General features: G+C 46.4%; 1 protein-coding gene across 1 annotated transcript; it reads right to left on the bottom strand.

Moving 5' to 3' along the window:
* Window positions 1–3,912: 3,912 nt before the first annotated feature.
* LZIC (leucine zipper and CTNNBIP1 domain containing) lies at window positions 3,913–12,848 on the bottom strand. Its single transcript, XM_060258703.1, has 6 exons — window positions 12,707–12,848; window positions 11,735–11,870; window positions 10,045–10,143; window positions 6,711–6,806; window positions 6,010–6,091; window positions 3,913–4,188 (listed from the first exon to the last, which is right to left on the bottom strand). Exons 1-6 carry the CDS (start codon window positions 12,805–12,807, stop codon window positions 4,130–4,132), a joined length of 573 nt encoding a protein of 190 aa, XP_060114686.1. The 5' UTR covers window positions 12,808–12,848; the 3' UTR covers window positions 3,913–4,129.
* Between the last annotated feature and the right edge of the window lie 6,498 nt (window positions 12,849–19,346).

Below are 19,346 nucleotides of genomic sequence, written 5' to 3'. Positions count from 1 at the left end.
CTGTTATTTAACTGCCAGAGTAAAAGCATGTAAAAAATTCTGCTTGCAACAGCCACAAAAATTAGGGACCAGTCTGAGCCATCGAAAATCAGAGCCCAAAGGAAACAGCCCATTCTGTACTGAACTTGAGGTTCTTGGCAGGGCTTTTCAGCACCCGCTCAAGTCCCACTAATGATTTCCCACCTTCCTTTGGGGGCATGTCACACCTACAAGGCTGAAGTCCAACAGGGGCCCTTCGTTCTGTCACGGCTACTGCATTAGGACAAGCAGGATTTTAACAGAGGCAGCTTCCCTGCTGAAGGGTGAAGCTGTATTCAGAAAGGCTGCATCTCTTGAGCATTAGCCTGTCATGTATCAAAGCCACAGGGACCTAGCCAGAAATGAAAAGATGGTATGATCAGGCCGTTAAAGGAGGGGTTTGTTAGATTTGGCGCCAAGAAAGATTTTTGCATCAGTGAGCTGAATAGTGCCTTCCGGCATCTTGGTCTCCCCTGACATCTATGGCCTGGCTCACTTGCTGGAGCCTTCTAAATTTATAATCCCATTCCTCGGAGCTGAAGCCAAAAGTAAACATGAGAAGCTACTGAAGAGGCCTCCTACAATAAGATCTGAGCACCCATACACAACAGTATGTAACCAGGATCAAGCTATCCTAACTAGTCCCTGATTACAGGGTCCTGGGCATGTCAAAGTTTCCCTTTCTCTAAACCCTCCCTCCACAAAGAAAACTAGATGTCAGCCTAATCTTTAACCTGACAGTTTCTCTGCATGCAGGAGACGCATGCAGACACACAAACTCAGTCTATAATGATACAGTCCAGGAAAAGTTTGCCTCTTGAGTCTGCTGGCTGCTGCAACCACCGTAGAGTTGATATTGGATCTGGGAAGCTCTGTGTTCACTCTCCTAGGGCTATGAAGTTCTCCAGGCAGTTGCTTTTACAATCCTTCTTACTTAAGATGAATCCCACCCCCCCCAACCACCACACAATCCATGATGGGATCACCCCACCCAGGGTGGAATGTAAATGTGAGGAACGAAGGACAATTCTATGAACCGTCCCTAAGAGCCGCACACAGGAAAGGACAGCAGCAGGGCACTTCCCGCTTGCTCAGCTCTAATCCTATTAGGAACGTGGCTGTCAAGGCTGATCCCAGCCCCTAAAGATTTCCAGCATCTTCTGGTGTTGGGCATCTGTTTTTGTGGGGGGATTTGCTGAGCCCACTGTCCATTAACAAGGGAGCCGCCCCTCCCACTCCCTGTTATTGCACTTCCAAAAATGCTGAATAAGGGAGAGAGAGTCTTGCTATATAGCAACACTGCAGTGTGGTGTAACCAGCACTGTTTTGGCAGCTCACGCCTGTCTGCAAGCCAAGAAAAGAGAATATAGGCTTTGTGCTAACTCTGTAAACCAGACAGAAAACAGCTTCTCAAATGACTATACAGCAAAGTTCATAAGGGAAACCACAGATAGACACATGGCACACGTAAAGCTGCCTTGGATCAAACCAGATTCAGGTGGGTCACCGTGTTGGCCTGAAGCAGAACAAAGTTTGAGTCCAGGGAGGCACCTTTAAGATCAACAAAGTTTTATTAGAGGTATGAACTTTCATGTGCACACACACTTCCTCAGATACATAGACATGGAAATCCTCTAAGATAATCCTCAGCATTCCACAATTAAGGATACATCAATGCCCAATTTAGACATATTTATTTCCTTCACTGAGTCCCCTCGGATATGTTTAATTAGACAGAACCATACAACCCTTGTCTTAATATTTTAACCCAGTATTGCATTTTATGTTTAGTGTATTTAATTAATGTGAGATATGGAACCAACGTGAATGTTTGCTGATGACTTTGATTCCAAGTTCTGATCTCAGATCGTAATAAAAGTTGACTTGACACTACGTTCCCCCCCTTTAATTGAACCCAAATGGTGACCATGTAGACCAAGTTTGTTATTCTTGAATCACCTTCATTATGCTGTGCGCTAATTTACTGCTCAGCTTCTACCTATACGTATGGACTGGTAATTCCCATTTCATTGTGTCCGAAGAAGTGCGCATGCACATGAAAGCTCATACCTCGAGACAAAACGTTGGTGCCACTGGAATCAAACTTTGTTTTGTTATATTGAATTAGTTCATCAAGGTCAGTATTGTCTACTCCAACTGGTAGCTGCTCTCCAGGGTTTCAGGTAGAGGACTCTCACATCGCCTACCACCTAATCTGTTTAACTGGAGATGGTGTGGATCAAACTTGGGACCTTCTGCCAAGCGGAGGTTCTTCCACTGAGCTGCAAGAGAGTTAAGTGACATATCCCTGTGTTGGCAACCAAGATGTCAACACAGCCAATTCGCTTTTCAAAGCCAAAGGAAGGTTAGACAGGGCTGGTAACAAGAGAAGTTAGACAGGGCAAGACAAAGAAGTTTTATATTTAATTAAAATAGTCCATATACCTTCACAATGAGCAACAATCAAATGTTATACATTCACAAGTGGGCACGAGAGAGCGTGTCAGCTTTTTCAGATGACATTTAGAGCAGCAGTCAATTTCTGAACCTCCAGATGTCTTCTTGGAAACCCCATCACTTGCTGGCTATGGAATTAAGCAGTCCAGAGCATGAAACTTCAGTGTGTGAATCAGGACTCATGTGGCTCACAGCCTAGCCTAAGGTGCGGTGCACTGCTAGAACCACGCCTGCTTCCCAGTGTTTGGTTTCTTTGCTGAAGTGGGCAGCTTCCTCTCCAGCTACAGGAATTCAGTTGATTCGTAACAGAGCAGGAATTTTTTTCCTCCACACGAGCATCTGTTACAGTGCGATGGTGCTTAGGGACAGGGTCACCTGCGGGCATTGTGGCTCAGTGGCAGAGCACCTGTTTGGTATAGTGAAGGTTCCAGGTTTGATTCCTGGCATCTCCAACTCAAGGATCTGGTGATAAGGGACATGAATGACTTCAGCCGGAGACCCTGGAGAGCTGCTGCCAGTCTGAGTAGACAATACTGACTTTGATGGACCCAGGGGGGGGTCTGGTTCAGGATGAGGCAGCTTCACATGTTCATGAAGAAACTGAAGAGGCCGGGCCCTGGCCAGATCTCCTCTTGTGGCTACAATCCCCACCCAAAAAAGCCATGAGGCCATCTTAGGGCTGTACAGCTCCAGACACCAAAGCCGGCCAACGCTGTTGCCTGGAGGCTGACAGGCAGTCTCGTGCTGACAAGATAAAGCAGCTCCCAAGTCTGACCCACCCACCCCCAATTTAGAAAAGGATGGGACCAAGCCTGCAGCGAGGGGGCCCCCTCTGTTTATTTGTTTCTTTTGACCAGGGAGGAAGTTATTACACGCTGCCCCAGAAACACAGGGAGAGAAGAATGGCCATTCTCGCAGTCGATGACACTCCCGGCTCCCAAAGGCGGCTACAGATGGGGCCTCTCGCGGCTGTTTGGGAACGCTTCCCTGTTGTTCTGACACAGAAAAGTTAAATTGCTGCAGAAGATTCCCAACTGGGCGGCTTTTGTTTGCCAATCAAGCTCTTTCCGAGACAATGGCTCCCATTCATAGCCACAGCAGAAGAACTGTTGGCTGGCACACAATCTCGGCTTTCAGACAGATGCTGTTTCAGGGAAACTCCTACATTTGATATTGAGTTTCACTCCCCCCACCTTTTAAAAATAAAGAAACAGAAAGGACTGCAGGAAAACAAATAATTTCTGGCAAGCCACAAACCCAAGGCGGTTGTGTAGGGACATCGGCTAGCCAAGGAGGAGGGGGTGCCACATTCTGCCACCATCCCCCCCCACACCCCCGAGAGAAATGTTTTACTAAGAGAAACTTATGTTTCAAAAGACATGGACAAAAAGAAGTTGCTTCCATTGAAAAGATAACCATTGTTAGTTTCCCCCCCCCCCCTTGTTTAAAATGTACCACTTGGAAGGTTTTATCTTTTAAGCCAAGCTGCTGAATACGCAAAGAGCACTCGGAAAACTTTTTGCTTCTTGTTGAGAGAAACAGCGTTACAAAGAGTTTGTAAGAAATTCACAAATACAACGTAGTGTAAAAAACAACAACAACAATCCTAAGATAATCGATTGCAGGAAACTGAAGCTGCTCTCCGAAGCATCCTTTAATGCTTCGATTTTTCTACCTCCAAACTTGCCAGAGCGAAGACTTTGTCTCCTGATCCTGCAGTGAAATGAGAAACAAACATTAAACCTTGCATTCGTCCCATCATCACCTGCTTCTAACAGTTACTTTGCTTCTTGATTTGCTGTTGTTTTCCCCCATAAAGACATAGCTGACTTATGGGGAGATCTATAGAGGTTAAGAAGAGCCCCGTGGCACAGAGTGGCAAAGCTGCAGTACTGCAGTCGGAGCCCTCTGCTCACGACCTGAGTTCGATCCCAGCGGAAGCTGGTTCAGGTAGCCAGCTCGAGGTTGACTCAGCCTTCCATCCTTCCGAGGTCGGTAAAATGAGTACCCAGCTTGCTGGGGAGGAAAGTGTAGATGGCTGGGGAAGGAAATGGCAGAACACCCCGTAAAAAGTCTGCCGTGAAAACGTTGTGAAAGCAACGTCACCCCAGAGTCGGAAACGACTGGTGCTTGCACAAGGGACTACCTTTACCTTTTTTATAGAGGTTAAGGTGAGAGATGCTCAGAGGTGGTTTGCCATTGCCTGGTCTTCCTTGGTGGTCTCCCTTCCTTCTGAACGCTGACCAGGGCCCACCCTGCTTAGCTCCCCAGATGTGACAAGATCAAGCTAGCCTGGGCTACCCGGATCAAGGCTTGCTTCTCAGTACCTGATCTAAAACTCAACCTCTCTCTCCTCATTTGGAGCCTCTGCAAAACAGGCCTGGCCAACAGCTGAGTTCAAGGTCCACTCCATACATTATGCAGAAGCGAACCTGGGACTGACACCAAGTATACACTTGATAGGGTCTGAGTTCCAGAGGAGTCGCTGCAAAATTACATAGGAAGCTCAAAAGGTGAGTGCCTGTATTCATAAGAGAAGGGAAATTGTACACTTTATATGTGGACCTACCTAAGGCTGAAAGCCAATTACCATGATACAATCCATGTCTGTCATTTTAGAAATAAAGTATACATTTTCTTTCATGACTCATGACATTGCATGGATAGGATGGGACAGGACAGTGCATTTGCAGTGCAGAATCATATTATGAGTTCGTACAAAACACATACGAAGCTGCCTAACACTGAATCAGACCCTCAGTCCATCAAGGTCAATCTTATCTACTCAGATTGGCAGCAGCTCTCCAGGGTCTCAGGCTGAGGTCTTTCCCATCACCTCCTGCCTGGACCTTTTAACTGGAGATGTAGGAGTCTGAACCTGGTATCTTCTGCATGCCAAGCAGATGCCCCACCGCTGATCCACAGCCCCTCCCCAAAACCTGATTGAGCATTGCTGGAGACTTCTGGGTTTGCAAAAGAAAGCCTCTTGGGTTTTTTTTTTAAATTCCAGAGGTCACAAAAGCTTCTCCCACACTAGATCTGGCAAAAAATGGCAAACTGAGCTTGCAGATGACCCCTTGGCCCAACAGCTTGGAGTGAGTCAAAAGGTCAGCTGACCATGCAGCGAACTGGAAGAGCTTCTGTCTGATTTTCCAGCTATTACCAGGTTACAAATGGCTAACAGATTTGCTAGGGCAGGATGGCTAGGAGAAAAATGTGGGCCGGTAACTTTTTTGCAGACTCTCTTGAATGGCTAAGTTACAGCTATCAACTTTTAAACTTCACATCACTCAACTATTCGATCAAAGTCAAGCAACATATGCGCAGTTCTGTATGATAGTTGAGCAGAGCTTTATGCCTGTTACATAGAGGAAGCGGCTGAAGGACATGCACACCACCTGGATCCCATACATGCCTCCAAACCCTGCCATCGAAATCAAGAAGCTTGACAGGCGGGAGGGTTGAAGTCTACGAGGTGTCCTTTGTTCCCACCAGATGACTAGATAGTCAAACACCTGGGGGGGGGGGGCTTACCCAGGTCACTGGAGACTCTTTCAAATTGGCTCAGAGTAGCTCCCGCGTTGGTTGAGAGGAAAGCCTCATCATCAGGAGTCAACTAAAAGAAAGAGAAAAACAGAAAAGAGTCAGCCATACAAACTACTTCTGCAGTAGATCCAGGTGGGCAGCCGTGTAGGTCTGAAGCAGCACAACAAAGGTTCACTCTGGTGGCACCTTGAAGACCAACTAAGCTTGCTGGTCTTATTTTTGAAGCAGGAACTCCTTTGCATATTAGGCCACACCCTGTGATGTAGCCAATCCTCTAAGAGCTTACAGGGCTCTTCTTACAGGGCCTACTGTAAGCTCCAGGAGGGTGTGGCCTAATATGCAAAGGAGTTCCTGCTGCAAAAAAAAGGGCCCTGCTTAAAGGTGCCACCGGAATCAAGCTTTGTACTGCTACTTCTACCGTATTTATCCTGAAAAAACAGACCTGCAAATGAACAGAAATGCAGTCAGCTATAAACACATTTTTAAAAGGGCTTTAACAGTTCTGAGACTGGACTTCACTGGTGCTAGGAGGCAGTTTTTAAAAAACAAACAACAAAAAGAACAGGGAAGCAGGATTTTCTGTACAACCGTGAGGATCTGAGAATTACCTTTTAAATACTGCAATAAAAAGGAAAAGGGAGCATGCATGTGCGTTCATTCCACAGTAGGAAGGGACAGGCTATCAGTACCTTCTCTCCCAGCTTCCGGAGAGCAGTCAGGATTTCTACTTTCTGCTGGGTGTAAAGGTCCTGCTCCAGCTTGCCAACTATCAGATCTCTGTCCATCTGTATGGGAAGAAACAGAGAATTCCACATTCAATGCAGAGGGTTCTGCACCGTTTGCGGCAATAATTCCTAAACTGCTCCATATCAGGAGAAATCAACTACTAAAACAGGTTCTATAAGGCCAAACTACCAATCCAGAAAGGAGTGTGCCTGTTGTCTCTGTATGAATTACTGTTCACCTCCTTCCACTCTGCTTCCATGGGAAGAGGGCAATTCTGCCATTGGATCATTCAGTTGCTTCTGCTGCAGCAGAATCACAACTACAGTTACCTGCCCTCAGAATTCCCCAGTGCAGTGATCCAGGCGGAGATAAAAGAGTGATTTGTATATCCTTTTAGCTGCTCTAAACATAAATGTTTGGGGATATGAATGAAGGATACCTCCAATGTAATTTTGACAAAAAAACCGCTTTGGCTATCAAATGTTTGGAGCTCAATCATCCGTACAACCCTCCACCCCTGAGAGAAATCAAGCTAAATCTGGACCGGGCACTACAGGCCGTGGCTGAGTGGCTCAGACTGAGTGGACTAAGACTGAATCCTGCGAAGACAGAGGTCCTTTGTTTGGGCCGTTGTGGTCCAGGGGGGGAAATCCCCCTACCAGCTTTTGACGGTGCGCCGCTGATGGCGGCGGACAGGGTCAAAAGCCTGGGGGTGCTACTGGAGCCGTCCCTAAAGATGGAGGCTCAGATAGCAACCACTGCCAAGTCCGCGTTTTTTCATCTTAGGCGGGCAAGGCAGTTGGCCCCCTTCCTGGACCGCGACGACCTAGCAACAGTGATCCATGCTACGGTCACCTCGAGGTTGGATTACTGCAATGCCCTCTACATGGGGCTGCCCCTGTGCCGGACCCGGAAATTGCAGCTGGTGCAGAATGCCGCGGCCCGGCTGTTATTGGGCCTCCCAAGGTGGGGGCACATTCGGCCGGGTCTTCGGGCTCTGCACTGGCTTCCAATAATATACCGGGTCCGGTACAAGGTGCTGGTCATTACCTTTAAAGCCCTATATGGCCTGGGACCTGCCTACCTGAAGGACCGTCTCTCCCCACACGTTCCCCAGAGAGTACTGAGGTCTGGGACGCAAAACCTTCTCACCATCCCCGGGCCCAAAGAAGTCCGTCTCAAGACAACCAGAGACAGGGCCTTTTCCACAATGGCCCCCACATGGTGGAACCAGCTGCCGGAAGAGGTGAGGGCCCTGCGGGATCTTACTCAGTTCCGCAGGGCCTGTAAGACAAGCCTCTTCCGGCTAGCCTACGCCTGACTAGATTAATGTAGCTTATCAGACCTTAGTGAAATATACGGTATAGTTTTAATGTTAAGATTTTATGGTTTTTAAATGCTTTGACTTTTTAATTGTAATAATTTTGCACTTTGTTTATTGTTTTATCATTTGTTGTGAGCCGCCCTGAGCCATTTTATGGGAAGGGCGGGATATAAGTCATAGAATAAAATAAATAAATAAAATAAATAATTTATTGTTTACCTGTAGAACTCGCTGCCACAATTATCACTGCCATTTGTGGAGGGGAAAGGAATCAGGAGGAGATCTGGCCTCCATGCCTCAGCTGGTGGGCCTTCCAGGTAGGGGAGCCAGCTCCGGGTTGGGAAACAGCTGGAGATTTTGGGGGTGGAGCCAGGAGGGGGTCTTGGGGAGGGTCCTCAGCAAGTGCCATACAGCCCACTCTCAAAAGCAGCCATTCTTTGATCTATGTCATCAGGGAATCAGCTATCATACTGAGAGATCTCCAGCTCCCACCTGGGGGTCGGGAAAGCTACCTCCAGGGCATCTGATTAATCACTATGGGAAACTACTTTGTCAACCTAAGTGCACCTTGGTCTGCTCCAGCAGGGCCGCTCTGACGAAAGATGCTCTAGTGAGCTACAGTACAGCCGAAAAAGAAAAAAAGGTGCCCGTTCCCCTGTGTGACCCTTGAATTATTTTTACCCTACACAGGAAATGTGATAGCATCGAACACATACATGGCACTGTTGGTTTTCAAAGTACTTCCAACACACTGTCTTACTGTATTTGTTAATTCCCAGTTTAATACTTATAACAGCCCTGTAAGGTAGGCCAATGTTATTATGTCCGTATTGCAGATCTGGAAGGGAAGACTGAGGCTGATAGCAGCTTGTCTAAGGCCACCTAGCGAGTTTGTGGCAGAGGCAAGAACTGAACCCAGGATCTCCTGGATCACAGCCTGGTGGTCTCTAAGCTACAAGGCAATAGAAGTACAAGACATGCTATTCTGTTCCTGGATTGCTACTTTTTAATGGGTTGTTCATTTCCCTGAGACAACTGGATGCTGAACAGAAATCACAACTTCTTTGGAGCCTCAGCGTTAAATCTGGAATGGATTTTTGAAGAATAATTAAACTCCTGGCCATTCTAAAGGGTTCAATGAATCCTCTAGCACCTTATTCCGATATGATGCTACAGGACTTCAATCTTGCTTGCGTACTAGACCAACACAGTTACCCACCTGAAGCTTATTCTTATGCAGCAGGGCTAGGTAGCCACTGGTGCTCTGGTTTGTTCCATCGGTCCACTTGATTTCCTTCTTGGCTCCTAGTCTAAAAATCCCTTCCACCAGGGCTTTTTTTGTAGCAGGAACTCCTTTGCATATTAGGCCGCACTCCCTTGACGTAGCCAATCCTCCTGGAGCTTACAGTATGTCCTGTAAGAAAAGCCCTGTAAGCTCTTGGAGGATTGGCTCCTTCAGGGGTTTGTGGCCTAATATGCAAAGGGGTTCCTGCTACAAAAAAATCCCTGCCTTCCGCACACTTTTTAAAAAATATATATTTCTTTTGAAAGCCAAGCCACAAGAGGGAACGAGCAGCTGAAATACTCAAAGGAAGGGCTCAGCTAAGCAAAAGACTCTGCTACCCTGTGGGCAGAGAGCCAATCTTGCCCAATCCTTCAGCCGTCGCTCAGAATGAGCTGTGTTTAAGAATTAGTTGAAAACCAGGCCTGTACAGATAAAGCCAGCTCTGCTCTGCAACTGGAAATTACATCTGATGAAGCTGAAAGAGCTGGATGGGCAAAGGGGGCGTCAGTTCAGTGCACCACTGTGGCTCCAGAAGACCACCAAGTACAGCTGAATTCTGCAAGCTGACCACGTCGCAAGTTGTGTACATTTGCAAAATGTATTCTGCCCGTCACGGGGCGGGGGAAGGGGTTGCTTTGTAATCCCAAATTCATATATATTTTTTTAAAAAATGAAAATATAGCTTTACCTCAGCCAATTTTGTCCGCAATTGCCCAGGCTGTTTCTTGGCAAACATTCGAATGATTTCTGGGGTTTTAAAGGCTTGACTGATGGCTGCTTGGATGGCCTGGAAGAGAACATCGAAACCAACAGGCACGGTTTACAGTGAACACCAACAGCTGCTGTCCCTTCTTAAGGCAGAGTCTCAGGCTTCTTAGCAAACACAACTAGCTGGGGGCGCTCAGCTTCTGAACTGTCTCTTTGTTGCCAGCAAGGAAGGACTCTGCTGCTGAAGCTCTTTAACTTCAAGAGCAACCAAACTGGAACCTTCAGCTCCTGAACCATGAAATCAAAGTATCAAAGGACATTTCTGCCACCAAGACTTGCAACCAGTATTCCCTCTAAGCTGAGTTAGCGTGACCTAGCTCACAGATTTTTAGCCTCCAGCTCACACATTTTTGTCTTAGTTCAGGAAGGATGCCCCCAGAGCACACTAATTTATGGAGTAGCTCACAACTTTAATGGCAGTAGCTCACAAAGCAGAATTTTTGCTCACAAGATTGCAGCTTAGAGGGAACACTGCTTGCAACTTGCACCACTAACCTGCCCCAGAAAACTCCTAGGCATCTTTCTAGTGCCTTTCCCCACATCTAAGTTAAATGCAGAATCATGGAACTTCCATGCTCAGAGATAATATACTTCTGAATACAGGTGCTGGAAATAAAATAGGGGGGAGGCATCTTGACCTCTGTGGCGGTGGTGAGTGCTGTCACGTTGCAGCTGAATTACAGGAACCCCGTAAGGTTTGCAAAGTAAGAGATGTTCAGAAGTGGTTTTTCCATTGACTAGCTGGTGTTGCAACCCTGGACTTCCTTGGTGGTCTCCCATCCCAGTACTAACGAGGCGGGGCCAGCCTTGCTTAGCTTCTGAGATCGGATGAGATCTGGCTAGTTTGGGCTACCTAGATCAGGGCACATGAACGGAGATGATTTGCCACTGCCTGCTTCTGTGTACCGACTCTGGTCTTCCTTGGCGGTTTCCCCTCCACATACTAACCAGGGCCATCCCTGCTTAGCTTCTGAGATCTGACCAGATCAGGCTAGCCTGGGCCATCCAGGTCACTCACTGCTTTTAAGCCCTCCGGGGACACTTGACCATGCACTGTGGGAAACAGGATACCGGACTAGATAGTTTCATCCAGCCAGGCTGTGCTTAAGCTCTTAAGAGCAAGAAAAGCTGCAATTTTGATGCCAAGTTTAAATTACATTTTCAGATGACCACCACACAACAGACTCCAGCTAACGGACAATTTTGTATCTGTTCGTCTGTCTATTACAAGACCGATCTGGTGCAACTGACTAGCTTGTGCCAGCCATTGCAAGGAGCTACACACATGCCTAAAGACCCAGGTCAACTGCTGGAAGCAAAGAATTACAGAGCTACCAACAATAATGCCCATGATTATGAGAGTTACACACTTCCACACATGCTGAACAACACATTTTCCATACACATTGCAACTGGATTTCACTGTGCAAAATGGCAAGATCCACTTGCAAACAGTCGCCAAAGTGTGTTGAAAGTGGCTTCAAAGTGCATTCTTCAGTGTGCGTGTGTGAAAGTACCCTAAAACTCTACCAGAATAAACTTGGCAAACTGAGTTCACACACAGTGAAATATGTTGTTTTTAGACATACCACAAACAGCCAAGTACTCACCAACTGCATCCCACTGAGTTCATCAACTAAAGTCATATTTCCAGACATGATCTTCTTAAGAGAGTCATTGAATTCACTCAGCTGCTCCAGGGTTTCCTTCTTAGTCTCCTCATACTCATCGGCATCCAATTCATCTCTGAACGACAGCCAAAAGCACGAGTCACTTAAAACTATGACCCTGCATAGTTACTCACATTGTACCTAGAAGCCACTACACAAGCTGTCTCCCATTCACTATGCTTCTACAAACTCTTTTTCTTGGAGATAAAAACAGACAAAGCTGCCTGATACCAAACCAGAGCATCTGTCCATCTAGCCCCATAACAGTTTAGTTGTCCCTGCTTTGCATACAGAAGGTACCAGAATCAATCCTCAACTCAGGTAGAAGTTGCCGGAAAAGATCTTTCGCTGCTGATGACCCTGGAGGGCAACTGCTAATCACAGCAGACAATAGCAATAGTAGTCAGTGGAAAGTGATAGTAGAAGACTAACATCCAGGACTCTCGCTCACCATCCTCACTAAGCAGCTGATAATTCCAGCTTCTCAGCATTCCACCAAGTCCCAACAGGTGAGGCAATATTTGGTGATGCTTCTTTCCTTGTGTAAAATGTTGCCAATCAAAATGGAGCTGTGCATCTCAGCAACTGGCTCTAACTAAATATAATGTAACACATTTGAATTTTAAGCTGCATTGGCAACCAACCCAGCTGAAAAACATGATCACAAACATCTAATAACAAATACAAAAACCCCCAGATAGAGCGGAGGTCTGTTTTCACATTAGGCAGCTTCATACATCCTACTTGTGAGATCATCTCAACAGAGGTCTGAGAAAATACAGAATATCAAAGAACATATATGTAACCATTGCCCAAGGAACTGAAGATTACAAAGTTGTCCTGATCCACATGCTTTTCACAGAAAGAAAGATTTCACAACAGCTCAACCTTTTTCTAGAAGCTCCTCATCACCTGCATTCTTCCAAATCTTGCAGTTGCTGCATTAGCCTGTCCAGCTGCTCTTCCAGGTTCTGTTTCAACTTGCTGGTCTCAATTTTCCCCCTTGAAGCCATTTCCCATCACAATCACAGCAGACTTCTGAAAGAGATAGAAAAACAGATTTGAATTGTGGGTTCAAAGAACAACAGTGAGCCAAAGTATCATAAAAGAACTTTGCACTAGTACAAACATTAAAATTCTATATAGTTTATGGGATTGCAATATGACACCTGAGAATGACTACAGTGTAATTAACTTACATCGATAAAACAAAATTAAGGGGGCTTTACAACACTTTCAGAATGAAAGCCTCTGGATCTTTCTTTAGTGAGTTTCTCAAAGAAAGGTATTTCTCACCAAGGACCCCATCTGTCAGAATTGCACAAGCACCTGGCTTATTCTTGTTGTTACTCTATACAAGCATGGAGGCCAAAGTCTCCTCCAGCTGTTGCCTGGGGTTTTGACAGGCCTGGAGAAAGGTGCAAAGATGCCCTGTCCCTTTAATAGAAGCTTAATGTGTGGAAATAGGCAGAAGGCTCTTTACATAGCATGAAAATAAAAAACATAACTGAATAAATAACATCTCATTAAGCTTCTAGTAAAGGGAAAGGACATTTTATTTTCCAGGCAGTTACACCTGTAATTGCTGCCCTCCCCTAGCAACTTGTATGCAGCTTTCATTTAGGACCAATATAAATGAATAAACTTCTTCTCCAGGAAATAACCTAATCTCCTTTTAAAACCATTCTAAACGAGCAGCCATCATTGTAGTATCTAGTAGCAAGTCCTGCAATCATTACAAATTACTTTTTTTTCCTTCTTTGTTTTGGATCTAGCACATATAACATTTTCACTGTCGCCGTCCCCTCCCCCTGCAGTCGTTTGAAAGAGAAACGAAAACAAGGGTATTTCCATGAGCAGACACCAGAAAATAGCAAACAGCGTGCAGCACTCTTGGAGAAAGAGCAGGATAAAAATGCAACGGACGGAAAATAAGGACCACCTCCATCTGCTATGGGCTCTTTCTCAGGCAACTGCAGAATCAGTTGAAGCTCTTCAGTCTTCAGCTCCAACCCTGTACCTTCTCCATTCCAACCCTCCAAGCCTATTAAACCCCTTCTTCCCCCCTCACCCAAAACCCAGACCCACCAGGCTCCCGCCTCTTACCCACGTTACTCCTCCTTCTCCAGCCCTCCGCCCCCAAAAGCAACAGCCGCGATTCCCGCAATCACATCCTCGCCTTCACCAACGGGTTAGTGCTCTACCCAGGCCAAGCCCTCCTCACTTCCGGTTTCGGGGTGCTGGGGAGCCCCTCCAGGCAACGGACACGCCTTCGCTTCCGGAGGGCGCGGCCAATAGAAAGACCACGCTGCAGTACTATGGTAACAGTATTCCCCTAGCCCCCCAAACCCGGGGCGTTTCAGTTCCGGCTCCTCCTTGACCTGACGAGAGAGCAGTCCTCCAGGCTGGTAAGGGTGCCAGTGGGGCGGGGAAGGGGGGTGGTCTCAGAGGGTCGTTAATTTTTTTTTGCGGGGGGGCGCCGGTTATAATGAGAGAAGGGGATATTGAGTTACTATCTCTGGCGTTTTCAGGAGTGGGAGTAGTCAACGTTAACCTCATCAGAGTCTCTCCAGTCCGCACGCATTTATGGAGCAGGGATGGGCAGCTGGTGGTCCCAGGGTTGGCTGTAGTAGTTTCTCCTTCGATTCTGGCAACCACTGAACCCAGGGCATGTTAGATTAAGGGAGCTGAACGAAGTCTTTGGCTGAAGGTACTGCTGTTGGCTGATTGAATGCACCGTGTTCTCTTGCATAACGTTATTATTTATCAAGTTTTCCCAGAGGTGAAACATGAACTAATTTTATTCCGGTGTGAGCTTTCGTGTGCCAGAGCTCATTTCATTAGATGCCACCCGTAAGTCAGATACTTGTACTAAAAAGATGTGAGCGACAGAAAGGTGAGAGTAGGAAGACATTGCAAAGAAAGGATGGATAGAAGCAGTCATCAATCAGAGATAATTCAGTCCATTCAGAGTGGGTTAGGGCCAGTGTTTCCTCTAAGCTGAGTGAGTGTGAGCTAGCTCACAGTTTTTTAGTCTCTGGCTCACACATTTTTGTCTTAGCTCAGGAAAAATGACCCCAGAGCAAACTAATTTATGCAGTAGCTCACAACTTTGATGCCAGTAGCTCACAAGGTAGAATTTTTGTTCAAAAGACCCCACAGCTTAGAGGGAGTATTGGTTAGGGCTACTCCTGATTGTAGATAGATCAGTGAAGGAGGGTGTGTTGTGAGATATGAGGAGAGGGAGAGATTGGGTTTATACCCCGCCCTTCACGTGGAGTCCTAGAGCAGCTTCCAGTCTCCTTTTCCTTCCCCACAAAAGATACCCTGTGAGGTAGGTGGGGCTCTGACAGAAACTGCTCTTGAGCAGAATAGCTCTGAGAGAGTTAAGACTGACCCAAGGTCACTCTAACAGTTGTATGTGGAGGAGTAGGGAGTCAAATCCAGTTCTCCCAGGTAAGAGTGTGCACTCAACCCCTACACCAAACTGGCTCTCCAGAAGTAATTAGCAGAGGTAATTAACATCTTCCTTGACTAGATCCAGGTTTGTATTTATCTTACTCTGCCACTGGATTTCTATTGAATGTTGGTGCAACAATCTAATGTATCTATCCTTCCCCCCCCCTATTTATCTCTTGGAGCTTTGCGTGGTCTGGTGGGCACAGGGCTGATTAGAGCTGTTTGTACTGTAAAGTGGGGGAGATGGGTTAGCACCCATGTTTCTGTCTCTGGCATGCAGAAATTCAACAGCAAATATGTTCCTGGTGCTGAGATAATGTGGTCAAGGAAAGCTCAGCTTTCTTAGTGTTTCTGTGCGGGGCTACTAATGGGGAAATGAATATGAGGCTAATAAAAAAAGCTGGGAAGCCTAAGAAATTGCTGGCTGGCTGGCTGTCCACTAAAGGTGATTCAGAAGTTATGCTTGTGTGTGTGGAAGGGATTCTGTATCCTTTGGCAGTTGCAGGAGAGGCAGAAATATAACCAGAGCATCTATTCCTTCATTGTCTTCCATGTTCAAAAAAACAGTGGAATGTCTGCAGGTGAAACAACTGCTGTTCACACACAAAAGGGGGTCGTTTTGTAGGGGGAAAAAGTGTTAGGACGCATTAGCACAACTCGTTTGCATATGCCACGCACCCCTGACATCACTGGAAGTGTGCTAAATTCTATCAGCTCAGCATCTACCTTAAAATGCGTCTTGAATTATAATTGTCATAATAAAGCCTTACTCCCGTCATACTTCTCAAATTACTTTCTCCTATGTGGCCACAGTGGCATGATGAAGATTTCCATCTGTCTGCTTTATACGTTTTGCTTATTTCCCCCCCTTTTTAATGGGGAAAATTATTAAAAAGTTTGTCAAATCTTAAGAGTTCAACAAAATTCTCACAAGGGTTTGAACAATGGAACCCAGAAGCAAGTATGTGGGTGGGTGGGGAAATGTAAGAAAGAAAAAGTGCCATAAAATTTAGGGGTTCCACAGCTCTGCTCCTATGAGCTCCTGCCCAAACTGAAGCCTGGAGATGTCAAAAGAGATCAGCTGGGGAGTCTCTGCTCTGTGGCTGTGGAGCATCCGCTGCACCTGTGCAGCTGCAGTCCAGCAATCGGTGTGTTGTGTGGAGGGAAGGCTTCACACGCAGCCTAGTGGGCTGGTAGGCTACAACCCATTCTTTCATTAGGGTTTGTAGAATCTTTCGGGATCAAGTGCCGTGTTCTACTGGAGAAAGTTTTCCTTCCAGACGTTTCGTTCTCAGCTGCGGAGAACATCCTCAGTGGTGTTGCAGCCGGAGCCCCACTCAATGCACAGCAGCCAAGAAGGTCAGAGCGCCTGCTCCGGCTGCAGCGCCACTGAGGATGTTCTCCGCAGCTGAGAACGAAACGTCTGGAAGGAAAACTTTCTCCAGTAGAACACGGCACTTGATTCTGAAAGATTCTACAAACCCTAATGATGTTACCAGCCGTGAAAACCTGAAATCTTTGATAACCCATTCTTTCGTTTCTTTATTTCTTTAATATATTCTTCAAATATATTAGAAGTAGGAAACCAGCCAGGGAGGCAGTGGGGCCCTTGGATGACCATGGGGTAAAAGGATTACTGAAGGAGGATAGGGAAATGGCTGAAAAGCTAAATGAATTTTTTGCCTCCGTCTTCACTGTAGAAGACGAGAACTTTTTGCCCGCCCCAGAACCACTAATTTTGGAAGGGGTGTTGAAAGACCTGAGTCAGATTGAGGTGACAAATGAGGAGGTCCTACAACTGATAGACAAATTAAAAACTAATAAGTCACCGGGTCCGGATGGCATACATCCGAGAGTTCTGAAGGAACTCAAAGTTGAACTTGTGGATCTTCTAACAAAAATCTGTAATCTTTCATTGAAATCTGCCTCCGTTCCTGAGGACTGGAAGGTAGCAAATGTCACCCCCATCTTTAAAAAAGGTTCCAGAGGAGATCCGGGAAATTACAGGCCAGTCAGTCTGACTTCAATACCGGGAAAGTTGGTAGAAACCATTATCAAGGACAGAATGAGTAGGCACATTGATGAACACGGGTTATTGAGGAAGACTCAGCATGGGTTCTGCAAGGGAAGATCTTGCCTCACTAACCTGTTGCATTTCTTTGAGGGGGTGAACAAACATGTGGACAAAGGAGACCCGATAGATGTTGTTTACCTTGACTTCCAGAAAGCTTTTGATAAAGTTCCTCATCAAAGGCTCCTTAGAAAGCTTGAGAATCATGGAGTAAAAGGACAGGTCCTCTTGTGGATCAAAAACTGGCTGAGTAATAGGAAGCAGAGAGTGAGTATAAATGGGCAGTCTTCGCAGTGGAGGACGGTAAGCAGTGGGGTGCCGCAGGGCTCGGTACTGGGTCCCATGCTCTTTAACTTGTTCATAAATGATTTAGAGTTGGGAGTGAGCAGTGAAGTGGCCAAGTTTGCGGATGACACTAAATTGTTCAGGGTGGTGAGAACCAGAGAGGATTGTGAGGAACTCCAAAGGGATCTGTTGAGGCTGGGTGAGTGGGCGTCAAAGTGGCAGATGCGGTTCAATGTGGCCAAGTGCAAAGTAATGCACATTGGGGCTAAGAATCCCAGCTACAAATACAAGTTGATGGGGTGTGAACTGGCAGAGACTGATCAAGAGAGAGATCTTGGGGTCATGATAGATAACTCACTGAAAGTGTCAAGACAGTGTGCGTTTGCAATAAAAAAGGCCAATGCCATGCTGGGAATTATTAGGAAGGGAATTGAAAACAAATCAGCCAGTATCATAATGCCCCTGTATAAATCGATGGTGCGGTCTCATTTGGAGTACTGTGTGCAGTTCTGGTCGCCGCACCTCAAAAAGGATATTATAGCTTTAGAGAAGGTGCAGAGAAGGGCAACTAGAATGATTAAAGGGCTGGAGCACTTTCCCTATGAAGAAAGGTTGAAACGCTTGGGACTCTTTAGCTTGGAGAAACATCGACTGCAGGGTGACATGATAGAGGTTTACAAGATAATGCATGGAATGGAGAAAGTAGAGAAAGAAGTCCTTTTCTCCCTTTCTCACAATACAAGAACTCGTGGGCATTCGATGAAATTGCTGAGCAGACAGGTTAAGACGGATAAAAGGAAGTACTTCTTCACCCAAAGGGTGATTAACATGTGGAATTCACTGCCACAGGAGGTGGTGGCGGCCACAAGTATAGCCACCTTCAAGATGGGTTTAGATAAAAATATGGAGCACAGGTCCATCAGTGGCTATTAGCCACAGTGTATGTGTGTATATAACATTTTTTGCCACTGTGTGACACAGAGTGTTGGACTTGATGGGCCGCTGGCCTGATCCAACATGGCTTCTCTTATGTTCTTATTATTTATTTGCATAATTTATACCCCATCTTTCTCCCCAATGGACCCCCAAAGCAACTTATATCATTTTCCTGTCTTCCATGTTCTCCTCACAACAACCCTGTGTGGTAGGTAAGGCTGTGAAGGTTTGGCCAGCCCAAGATCACCCAGCAACCTTCCGTGGCAAAATGGGGGTTCGAATCCATTTATTCCTGATGCTCTAACCCAGGGGTGGCCAAACTGCGGCTTGGGAGCCACATGTGGCTTTTTCACACATACTGTGTGGCTCTTGAAGCCCCCCCGCCCCGATCGGCTGCCTTGGAGAAGGCATTGGTCTCTTTAAATCACTTCTCCAAGCCAAGTTAGCCGGTGGCTTGGAGAATGCATTTAAAGTTGCTTTTTTTCCACTTCTCCTTCTCTCCCCCCTCCCCCATCTATTTGCCTTCCTCCCTCCCTCCCTCCTTGCCTCCTGTCCATCCATCTTGCGGCTCTCAAGCACCTGGCCCTCATGTCTTGTGGCTCTCAAACATGTATCATTTATTCTATGCAGCTCTTACATTAAGCGAGTTTGGCCACCCCGGCTCTAACCACTACACCAGGCCGGCTGTTCTTTTCAATAGCTGCCACTGCTTTATTCTGTTCTACAGGGCAATCTTATGCCCAGTTCTTCCAGTCCAAGCCCCCTGGTTTTTAATGGTCTCAGACTGGAGTAACTGCGTCA

Source organism: Heteronotia binoei, chromosome 18 (genome assembly GCF_032191835.1).
Source record: "Heteronotia binoei isolate CCM8104 ecotype False Entrance Well chromosome 18, APGP_CSIRO_Hbin_v1, whole genome shotgun sequence".
Classification (NCBI taxonomy): Eukaryota; Metazoa; Chordata; class Lepidosauria; order Squamata; family Gekkonidae; genus Heteronotia; species Heteronotia binoei.
The sequence above is the reverse complement of the archived record's forward strand: the minus strand, read 5'-3'. Positions and strand labels throughout refer to the sequence as shown.

Bases quoted from the DNA above. Each gene is read 5' to 3' on its own strand.
- LZIC (XM_060258703.1), bottom strand. From the start codon at position 12,807: ATGGCTTCAAGGGGGAAAATTGAGACCAGCAAGTTGAAACAGAACCTG. The intron at 10,144-11,734 runs GTGAGTACTTGG...GTTCTCTTCCAG, and splicing joins AACTCAGTGGGATGCAGTTG to GCCATCCAAGCAGCCATCAG. The intron at 4,189-6,009 runs GTAAGCCCCCCC...ATTTCACTGCAG, and splicing joins AAGAGTCTCCAGTGACCTGG to GATCAGGAGACAAAGTCTTC.